This window comes from Plutella xylostella, chromosome 6, assembly GCF_932276165.1.
Source record: "Plutella xylostella chromosome 6, ilPluXylo3.1, whole genome shotgun sequence".
Lineage (NCBI taxonomy): Eukaryota > Metazoa > Arthropoda > Insecta > Lepidoptera > Plutellidae > Plutella > Plutella xylostella.
The window spans coordinates 7,219,995-7,231,635 of NC_063986.1; the positions used below are offsets into that span (position 1 = coordinate 7,219,995).

The 11,641-nt window shown below is 43.0% G+C and overlaps 1 protein-coding gene across 1 annotated transcript; it reads right to left on the bottom strand.

The window, feature by feature from the left end:
• Positions 1-508: 508 nt before the first annotated feature.
• LOC105384924 (polyserase-2) lies at positions 509-11,641 on the bottom strand. Its single transcript, XM_048621841.1, has 19 exons — positions 11,414-11,641; positions 7,569-7,662; positions 6,676-6,780; positions 6,511-6,615; positions 6,340-6,444; positions 6,169-6,273; positions 5,998-6,102; positions 5,768-5,930; positions 5,215-5,420; positions 4,635-4,840; positions 4,238-4,295; positions 3,929-4,048; positions 3,366-3,439; positions 3,179-3,251; positions 2,591-2,753; positions 1,987-2,192; positions 1,381-1,586; positions 1,185-1,242; positions 509-704 (listed from the first exon to the last, which is right to left on the bottom strand). The coding sequence occupies exons 1-19, from the start codon at positions 11,471-11,473 to the stop codon at positions 583-585; spliced, it is 2,334 nt and encodes a 777-aa protein (XP_048477798.1). The 5' UTR covers positions 11,474-11,641; the 3' UTR covers positions 509-582.

An 11,641-nucleotide genomic window follows, 5' to 3' on the forward strand; every position in this document is an offset into this window, starting at 1 on the left:
TCTACGTAGCAGCGAAGATTAAAACAATAGATTCTAATTGATGCTAATGAAAGCCGAAGATCAAGTAGTTACAAACATTGACCTATATTTAAAAAGCAGTGAAAATGAAAATTACTGAATATTTTGTGTTTTCAGTGCCCTTGCTTCATGGCCATTGGCTATAAGTACTTACTAAAGTAAATATCTCGATATTTTAGTAAATTATTAATTTAAAACAAAATATGTATACTATGGTATCACACACGTATAAAGGAATACTCATGTACTTATCTGCTATAGTCAAAATAAATATAATTGTCCTTGATTTTAAAGAAACTAAATACCCATCATTTAAAAGAATAAAATAGCTAAATGGGGTGTCTGTATTTTCAGAAAAAAACATATTTATTCATCAGTCACTCATCGATGAAAATCTTACAGAATCACCTAGTTGTCCTCAGTAAGCAAATTACATCACTACAGTTCTAAATTAGAAATAATAATATGAGTTCTCCATTCAGTACATTTGGACGACCGTTGATTAAGGACCACGACGCAGCTCAACGCACCAATGGACCTCACCCTAATCCAACTATAACCCGGTCAGTCTGAGCAGAAGCAGCCGCGGCGCGCATTGTGCCGGATCCAGTACAGGTACTTGGTGACCCGCGTGTACACGCCGGGGTAGCCCACGCGCCCGCACCCGATGCCCCACGAGACCACTCCTGGAAGAGAAGAAGAAATATGCGAGCAAATTGTATATTTATAGCGATTGGACTGTACTCATATTGCTTTAGAATATTCGTTACTTTAATGAGCACAAAGTAGTCGAGTGCAGACTATGGGTGTCTGTATTGATACTATTGATATACATTGTGGCAATACGCCACCTGGAACCATACCAGCTTTACATAAAATATGTAGGTGATCTGATGATACTTGGACTTTCTCAGATTGTGTGAGAAATGAGGTCAGCTTCTTTCCTTCTGTACTGCCAATATAATTAGATTTCATCTCCGGTCCACTGTTGAGTCCAGGATGATGTTTATGATGATGTATTATAGAAACTTTTATCGGTTTCCGAAACATCTGAGTAGTCAATGCATATCCAAAGTGTACTTAAAGTCTTTTATAAGCCCGTGTCTCACATAATTTAGGAGCCCCAACAATATTAGTGCCATATTAGGATTAAATAATAAACTTACCAACTAATTCATATCGTTTGTCTCCTCTTTCAACTGTTAATGGACCACCACTGTCACCCTGAAACGATAATTACACGAAATTAAAAACACCACTCAAAAATAGTTGCTATGATCAAACGTTATACGTTATACGCAACGCTGGGGAAAATGTGAGCTCTTTTTATTATCGGTTATATAGAAAAGCTACCGTATTTACCTGGCAAGTATCCTTCTTCCCCTTATCAGGGTATCCGGCACAGATCATGTCATCAGAGATCATCTCCTTGTCGTACTTGGTGTTCCTACAGTCCTGGTTGCTGAGCAGCGGAACCTCTACATCTTGTAGAACACAGGAGTGGTTCTTGTTCTCGTTTATGGACCCCCACCCGGCGGCGATGCCTGTCGCGCCGGCGTACGAGTTCTCTGGAATGGATTTGTTGATAAATGATGTTAATTGTGAACGGCAAAGAAAGTAAAGGTTAATTTTGCTGAATGACGTCGTTGCTTACGTTGTTGTCAGAAAAGTCTCCAACGGCGCTTTACATAATGTGTATGGTTTTTTAAGTATAGAGCAATAAAAAAACATGTAATAGAAACTTGAATAAGCCAAGTGGTAACTAACAAATTGATTAGAATAGCATCGAACCTTTTTTATACTCAGGGTACTAAGGGAGTCGTAAAGACTAGCAACGTTAAATTATAGAGTTTTTAAGAAAACTGATATTTATTGATGAGCCTCATAAGAGGAACTTCAACAGTGCAGCAGTGGTATGGATAATAACAGAAGCAACATTGAAACAGGGTAAACTAAATTAAACATTACCATCATTATGCGGCAAACACACCGGCTTCACAGTTTCACTGATATTGACCCTCTCGTTCAGCTCGAGCAAGGCAATATCGTTCTTAAACGTATGGTAGGAGAAGTTGTGCGAGACGACCCGGACGACGAACCGGGTCTCCGGGCGGACCGACTCGTTGCACCGGCCATGCTCGCCCAGCGTCACCCGGATCATGAACCACATGAGCCTGGAACGGGAAATGAGAGCAGTAAGTTTGTGTAATAAATAAGGTAATACGGTATTAAAATTAAAAGAATTGTCTCTATTTGTTATGCAACGATTAAGTGGCTTTGTAATACTAGTCAAACATAATTTTTTTCATGAACGCACGCATTTTATTTTGGTGTAAGTATCTGTGTAGGAGCCTATGTTTTTACGGAACCTTTAGGAAACCCACCATATGATTCATGGTCGAAACGAAAAATGATTATCAAGTAGAAGTAAGTATGTGACTTCCTGACACATCGGTTATCCTAGTTTAGGAATCAATAGTGAGGTTACACATACTGGTCAGATGCTTACTGTTGGAGTTATGATATACTATGTACCTAATACGTATGTACAAGTACATCTAAGCTCAATTACCCTTTAACACAATGCGCGGCGGTCAGCACGTATCTGTCGTTGACCAGCATGCCGCCGCAGTAGAACTTGTCGAGGTAGGACAGGCGCGCCACCCACGGGAACTCGTTCACGCCCGTCTCCTGCCCGCCCACGATGCGGGACGCCTCGTTGCGCTCGCCGCAGCCTACGCACGCGCATGGACAGATTTAGAGGGGGTTTTCGGAGGTGTTTTGGAGATATTTTGATTGTAATAGTGGACTAGGCCTATAGCCCATCCTTCATTGGAGGAAGACCCGTGCCCCAGCAGTGGCGTCGTGATGGGTCGTGATGATGATGATGATGAATTGCGGCAGTAACTGTAACTATTTATCGATGTAAGTAGATTAGCCAGAGAGTGTAGCGAGAATACATTTTTGGGTTTACCTATACTAAAATGCATGACTTTTCCACAGGTATAAAGTAAGGTAAATTTTGGGCAATGGTATGGTTACTAAGTATTTCCTTATAGTAGACACTGTAATATCACATAATATTATCTGCCCCGGCCGGGAGTCGAACCCGTCGTCTATACGGTGCTTTGGTTACAGTATAATTGTAATTATTACTTACGGCAGTCACACTTTCGTCTTTCAGCATATTCCGGGTCATCTTCGATCTTTTTCAGCGTTTCATTAACACAAACCTTAAAACACATATCACAATTTAAAAAATATTAGGTACTTACACCAAAAACAAATGAAACAATGCATAGAAGATCTAGGCACGTTAATTATTAAAATACAATCTTAAAACTCACCACAAAACCGACAATGCACATAAAAGTCAAAACCGAACACAATTTCCATTTGAAAAAACACATTCTATAATTCACTGGCACACACAGAAAACTCTCAGATTTTCCTAGAAACTATATCCAAAGTTCTAGGACTCTAGGAGTAACCTCCGTACCGTGAAGCTGCATAGAATGCAATGACCAAGGAGTATAATAACATGACCTGCAAGTGCTCGCACTGGCCATGCCATTGATCCCGACTGGGCTGACCGCTTGTCTATGCAAGCCTCTATAGGCCAAGTGGCACAGCCAATAGGTCTGGTTCTCAATACATTGCCTACTTGCATATGCTTAGGTTGTATAACAATCGCTTGGAACGGGACTTGTAAGCGTAAAAGCATATTTGAGGAGATGAGCTGTAAGTACATGGAAATTAATACAGATTTTATAAAAATCTATTACAATTAACTGATTTCAACTGAAAAATAAGATGAACAAAATCAAAGTTAAATATATTTTTATTTAAAAAATATTTCAAGCGAGGCAAACAGGGGTCATTATTTCAATATTTATACATTTACAGTGTTAATATTTACAGTAACAACCATTTTCAGTGTTACTTTTGATCCAATCTAGATACTTCGTGACTCTTGTGTAAACTCCTGGGTAACCTTTTCTGGCGCATCCGTATCCCCAGGAAACGATGCCTGAAAAACAATAAAGGGATGAGTACTTACGTAAAAATAGTAACTAACAAATTTCATATTTTTATTACGCAGTAGTGTGCAACTAACAAACAGTCCTTATTGCATTTTTTTGAGATAAGCATATTAATTTGGCCAATGTTTATTAATGACAAATACAATGAACTATTGTAAAAACCCAGTTTTTCTTACCTATAAGTTCATACTGGTTCTCAGTATTTTCGGCAACCAATGGGCCTCCACTGTCACCCTGAAAAAGTTAATCCATATTTAGTATAAGAAGTTTGTATAAAAACATAGAATGTCCAAAATTACCATCATCCAAAGCCCGTAGCAGTTCGCTGTTAGGCGCATGGGTCTCCTCCATATTTCCGGGCTTGGCTGGTGGTATCAATTACATTACAAAAGTACACAGAAGTAAATCAACTACACAGAAGTAAATTAAAATAACCAATTTCCCCATACATTAGAGTTCAACGGGCGTAGAACTTTCAAATGAGTGACAGTTGACATAACGTAAAATATGTAAATCGGAAACTTTTTAAAGAATACCTAAGCTAAATTAAAAATAAAATTACACAAAACTCACAGTACACCCATCCTTATGCGCCGTCTCAGGGTACCCAGCACACATCATGACGTCCTTAATCTTAGTCTCATTATACTTGGTGGCGCGACAGGCGTCGTTGCTGAGCACGGGCAGGTCGGCCTCCAGCAGCTGGCACGACCACTTGCCGGTCTCGGCCACGGCGCCCCAGCCCGCCACTGTGGCTCGGGTGCCGGCGAAGGTGGAAGCTGGTGGGGGAGGTTTTCGGTTATGCATGGCTGGTGTGTCAAACTGATATTGGGAACCTTAAGTTGCCGGCAGTAGATGGACAAGGAAGGTCAAGGAGACAGTGTAGTGACTCGGTAAAGATCTGTGTTTAGCACAGGTTTAATATTAGATGATGATACTGGTTGTGATGTCAAAGTGACCCGTGACCATGCAGTGCCTTACGGATTAGGTGGAGAAGCATGCATAAACATGCATTCTCTTCTCTAGTGCTCTACCGCATCTGGGTGAAAATCTGTGCAAGTATTATAAATTATTCTTGGAAGTTATAATTGGGTGATTCATACAGTCCTACATATCAGGTTAAACAGAGAGTATCTAAAGAGTCCACACTCACCATCCGCAGGCGGCAGACACACCGGGCGCACCGAGTGCGAGTACGCCACAGGCTCGTTCAGCTGCAGCAGAGAGATGTCGTTGCTGAGCTCCTTCAGAGTGAAGTCGTGAACCACCATCTTCACCACGAAGCGAATGTTCGGTTCGCGCTTCGTGTCGCAGCGGTCGTGCTCGCCGAACGACACGCGGAACATGAACCACATGAATCTGGGAAACAGTATTGCAAAAACGGTGTATTATACGAAGTCAAAATATGGATGCTAGTGTCACCTAACTAAATAATGTACTACACCAAATTAATACCTGTAATTATGTGATGCTATAATAGGGGATTGTATTTATAAAAGTCACGGACAAAACTGACTTTATAAATGCGCCATCATATGTGACCTGGGCGCTATGATTCACACCCTAGAAGCTGCTATGGAATATTGTAATAACCTATTGATGGCTAAATATTGATTGCCAAGTCAAATTTAGCGTGATTACTTTGAATTGAAAAAAATTGCCTTTGCGGCTTATTCTCCTAATAAACGATATCAAACAAGCCATACCCTTTAACACAATGAGCAGCAGTAACGACATATCTATCGTTGATGAGCGAGGCGCCGCAGCCGAAGCTCTTGTGGTAGATGAGGCGCGCGAGCCACGGGAACGCGTTCACGCTGGCCTCGGTACCGCCCACTACGCGCGGCTCCTCGTTGCGCTCGCCACATGCTGGGGTAGATGGAGCATTTACTTAGGATATCATAGTGATGACGTATACTATAACATAATGAACAACAGTGAGACATCTTGTGGTAGATGAGGCGCGCGAGCCACGGGAACGCGTTCACGCTGGCCTCGGTACCGCCCACTACGCGCGGCTCCTCGTTGCGCTCGCCACATGCTGGGTACATGTAGCGTTTAATTAGTATATCATAGTGATGACGTATACTATAACATAATGAACAACAGTGAGACATCTTGTGGTAGATGAGGCGCGCGAGCCACGGGAACGCGTTCACGCTGGCCTCGGTACCGCCCACTACGCGCGGCTCCTCGTTGCGCTCGCCACATGCTGGGTACATGTAGCGTTTAATTAGTATATCATAGTGATGACCTATACTATAACATAATGAACAACAGTGAGACATCTTGTGGTAGATGAGGCGCGCGAGCCACGGGAACGCGTTCACGCTGGCCTCGGTACCGCCCACTACGCGCGGCTCCTCGTTGCGCTCGCAACATGCTGGGTACATGTAGCGTTTAATTAGTATATCATAGTGATGACCTATACTATAACATAATGAACAACAGTGAGACATCTTGTGGTAGATGAGGCGCGCGAGCCAAGGGAACGCGTTCACGCTGGCCTCCGCGCCGCCAACCACTCGCGGCTCATCGTTGCGCTCGCCACATGCTGGGGTAGATGAAGCATTTACTTAGGATATCATAGTGATGACGTAACTTAATGAGCAACAGTGAGATATCTTGTGGTAGATGAGGCGCGCGAGCCACGGGAACGCGTTCACGCTCGCCTCCGCGCCGCCCACTACGCGCGGCTCCTCGTTGCGCTCGCCACATGCTGGGGTACATGGAGCATTTACTTAGTATATCATAGTGAAGGCCAGTGACGACGTATACTATCCTCTTGAGACCCAGAGACCAGAAAATTCACAACTTTCAGATTTCGGCGGCTGCAATCTGCTGGTTTGTCTGAGCCCTGTGGTGGGTCTCTTCACTATATCCTCGTATGAGGTCTCGGTGTCTCCAAAGGCTATAACATAATGAAGAACAGGGCGCCACAGTGAAGCTCTTGTGGTAGATGAGGCGCGTGAGCCACATTCTGGGACAGATGTAGCATTTACTTAGTATATCATAGTGAAGTATATTATAACATAGTGAGCAACAGTGAGACATAGCAAGGAGGTGCCACATGTGATCCTCGTTGCGCTCGCCACATGCTGCGATATAACCGTGACATGTAGCATTAGTATCTCATGGATACACCCTCGTTACACCTAACGAGTAGAGTGGCGAGAGAGTATCCTCGGTAGTGATTGGCCGAGTGCTCGGCCAAGGAAACTGTCTTATCCACTGTACTCAGTAGGTGTAATCATAAATGATCACTGCTGGTGATAACGTGTGCCATTGGAGAAATCCGTGCTGGCCCGATAGTAAAACAATATTCCGGGTGCAGCTCGACAACGGGCTTACGGGTGTAAGGGTGCTTTTACAAGAGAGATGTGCTGTGATGCGTTGCTATGGATGCGTTCCACAAATCATATGTATACAATGGTCTACATAGCACAGCAATAGGGGAAGTAGGAGTACTCGGATGACGGTTTTTGTCACTTATTGTTTTCTACTTACCACAATCTTGACAGTCCGGTAATATTTTGGGAAAACTATTTCTTAGCGGCTCAGTGTGTATCACAAACGATTCATTAGTGGTAGTAAGGTTTTCCTGAAAAGAAACAATAATTTTAATTAATTACGACATCGATCCATTTCAAAGTCTAAGTATAGATTGGCAAGTTGCTTGGCGACCCTCCTTGCGGGGTGAAAGACGCGGAGGGGACGAGGTACCCAAGACGACAGCGGGTAGCGGGAGGGTATCGGGGAAGGGCAACGCGTGCACTGCATGTCATTGTTACGGCAGTCTCGGCCGCGCAGCCGAGGCGGCCACATGTCTTATATAGTCTGTCATAATTTGAGTGCGACCCACATGAGATCATTGATCCTGAGACTATTAGTCTTAGGATGAGTGTTGAGGCCTTTTTAATATTATCATTATATTATTATTAGGTATCTATAATTCGTCAACAAAATAACGTTAAAAACAACAAATCGTATAATGTCTCAATATAGGGGCTTCTTGTAGAACAGCGTACCGGATCAGTCATGCTACGCGGCTAAAGGTTGGTACTGCGCAGTCAGATACGAAAAAGTAAACAACAAAGACGAAGAGTCCATATGACAGTGCGTCAGTTGTCAGTTCTTGTAACTAGGAAAGCAACCAAAATTTATGTGATTTAATGAAAGTAATTAATGAGCAAAACACAGAGAAAAATTACAAAATTGATGAAATTTTGAAAGAAAATTTCATCATGGTCATATCGTGCTTCGCCTACCCCCATACCACCCGGAATTAAATCGTATTGAACTTGTGTGGCGGTACGTGAAAGGCGAGCTCGCAAGAACGTCGATTGACTCTAACTTAGATAAAGAGATAAAAGACTTAGAGTTGCTTTTCTCTAATTATTCGCCTAAAAAGTGGAGAAATTGTGACGACGAGAGAGTGTGTTGAGAGCGGTGGTAGCTCAGTCGGGTAAGCGCCCGCTTCTCACGCCAGAGATGCGGGTTCGAATCCCGGCGCTGACATGTACCAATGAGTTCTTTTAACTTAAGTACAATGTATACCATCGCTCTTACGGTGAAGGATAACATCGTGAGGAAACCTGCATATCTAGATCTAGCACATCTAGATATGTGAACCCACCAACCCGCAGTGGACCAGCGTGGTGGGAAATGGTCCAAGCTTAGGAAGGCAGTTTAGACCTTGGGGATATGCACAAAGGTTCCATTCGAGAGAGCCAGGTGCAGGTACCTATACACCCCCACAGAGAATAGAATAGAAAATTGTGACGACCATGTCATAAAAAATTAAGACGAATATTATAAATCTGATAGAGTATTTGACGATGTATTGGACAGGTATGTTTATTTATAATTTATTGTAAATTAAACATAAATTGGTTTTTGTCTTAGATTTATAATTGAAGTTAATGAAAACGATGATGAAGATGAGGATGACGACGACGATGAACAAGTTCAAACAGAGAGTGAACATGAAAGTGACATGGAAATTGATTTATAAAATAAAACACTTTTACATAAATAAATTCAAATTGGTAGATATTCTGAAGGTAAACATCCAAATTTTAATGCTGTCAAACTATAAATTTTAAGCTAAATATGACATTTACGGGAACAGTCATAGAATAAAATTTTACTTACGTTAGAAATAGTTACAAGCTATCGCGAGATTAATCCGGGCACACTTTTCTACGTGTGTAGCATGTCGTGCTACCTCGCCCCCGCCACTTCTTTCACCCCGCAAGGAGGGTCGCCAAGTAACTTGCCGCATTATAGTTATCGTTTCCATTAATTGTACAGAGGTAGTAAGTAGTGTAGTAGGTAGAGTAAGGATTAACATTGTGGAATTCAATGATATCCATCATAGGGCGATCTACAGATATGAAGAACAGAACTACAATATATTTTACCCAGGGGCGTATTTACCCTAGGGCTAAAAGGGCTACAGCCCGGGGCGGCAGGCGGCGAAGGGCGGCCCAGGGGCGGCCGGCAGGCCGCCCTTGGGGTTTTCGTTGGAGGATTTAAAAAGTACAGAACAATATTTTAGGACGTAAACCTAGAACTGCCCTGAGCCATATTTCCACATGTTAATTTCATGTCTTAAGCAAATTGATTTGAAGTATGAAAGGCGGCCTTTGTTCTTTTCTGAACCGGTGGAATAGTTTAATTTTTTTCCGCCTCGGTATTTTTTTGATGGAAATCTAAAGATTTTTTTTTGCCTTACTCAGTCGCCCTGCACAAGTTTATTTTTAAACGTTCTAAAATGTACTCGTCCATCCAGTTTTTTTTTTGTAAGGATGATATCATTATCTATACAAATCTATCACCACCTTTTATGCAACTGGACGAGGCCCATTTTACCCTTTTGGGTGCACCTGTGTTGCCAGAGGGGTGCCGAAAATGAAATGAAATGAATGAATGAAAATGAAAAGCGCCAACGGGATTGGGATGAGGAGATGTGACGGGTCACGGTAGATGCGCTTCTGGCACAGACTACAGGCGCGGAGGCGCGGTGTCGCAGCCGGAGCCGGGTGTTTGTATTGCCATCGCCGCAAATGGGACGTTGCTGGATGACGATTATCTGCGCGTGGCGGTGGCGCTGCGCCTGGGCTGCGATTTGTGAGCCACAGTGGAGTGACGGTGGATAAGCTAGGCCGGCATGGCCTCCATTGTGTTCGCAGCGCGGGGAGGCTCTCCCGGCATCAAGCAATTAATGACATCGTCCGTAGAGCTCTCGTCAGGGCTGGCGTTCCAGCGGCAGCGGTTTATGCCGTAGTGACGGGAAGCGCCCGGACGGTCTCACTTTGATTCCGTGGGAGAGGGGCCGGTCCGTGTTATGGGATGCGACGTGCGTTTGCACATTTGCCCCATCCCATGTAGGCCTAGCCTAGTCATAGTGCCCTCAACGATATAATACGCAGAGCTTTGGTGTCAGCTAATATCCCGTGCGTCCTTGAACCTCCTGGTTTTTTTTCGGACCGACGAGAAGCGCCCTGATGGCCTCACACTAATTCCTTGGAAGAGGGGCCAATGTCTGGTTTGGGACGCTACATGTGTAAGTACCTATGCCGCCGCTCATCTCGGCAACACAATTCGTGCTGGAGGAGCTGCTGCCGAGACAGCTGCAGGGGCAAAACATTTAAAGTATTCTAATTTGAAAGCCTCTTACAGCTGTCGAAGCAGCAGGTTCCTGGGGAACAGAGGCTTTATGCTTCATCAGAGAGCTTGGCAAGCGCCTGAAGGAAAAAGGTCATGATGCTCGCTCTGGGTCGTTCCTGGTTCAGCGCATTTCGTTGGCGATACAGCGCGGTAATGCGGCTGGCTTGTTGGGCACTTTCGAGCCAGGAACGATACGAGGCGGCATCTTTGACTAGTTAGACTAAGCTTAAGGCGAATACTTTGAATTTGTAAAATTTTATCTTTTAGTTCAGTTTTATACAATACAATAAAATTCAAATATTCTTTATTGCACACCAAAAAACCTACCTAACTAACTAAATACCTATCTCTATCTCCGTCCGGATCATATTGAACATTGAAGCTGATTTAACTAATAAAATTGATTAAGTACTATGATGTAGGTACTTAATATACAAGTTTGTTACGAGTTTTGTACAAAGAAAAAAAAATATTTTTTTTGTATTTTTTTTTTAATTTTTTGATGGGCGTAATTTTTTCTCTATGTTGATGGGGCGGAAAACTACAGGAGCCCAGGGCGCGCAATCTTTAAATACGCCCCTGATTTTACCCCTCTAAAGTTTAGTTATGACTTCTTTTAACATTGCAAAAAAATTAAATCTTATCCGTCTATAATTTTAATGATGTTATGATTTACTCACCAAATCAGGTAGATCCACAGCACCCACGGCCACCACCAAACATATAAAACACCACCACATTTTCACATAATATACTATTTCCTCAACGTATTCTGCACCCGTTACTTAATCGATATGCCACCCTCTACATGTGCTTGAAGTTCAAAGCCGTTGATACACTAACTGTCCCAGACTTTCATCTCCGATGTTGTCAAATATCGGAGCTCTAAAATGATGCGAATACTTTTT

What these genes read in the sequence shown, in the direction of transcription:
- LOC105384924 (XM_048621841.1), bottom strand. Translation starts at nt 11,473, where the DNA reads ATGTGGTGGTGTTTTATATGTTTGGTGGTGGCCGTGGGTGCTGTGGAT. An exon ending in CTACCACAAGATGTCTCACT is followed by an intron (nt 6,103 to 6,168) that starts GTTGTTCATTAT and finishes ACATGTACCCAG; the next exon opens with CATGTGGCGAGCGCAACGAG. An exon ending in GAACCAGTATGAACTTATAG is followed by an intron (nt 4,049 to 4,237) that starts GTAAGAAAAACT and finishes ATTGTTTTTCAG; the next exon opens with GCATCGTTTCCTGGGGATAC.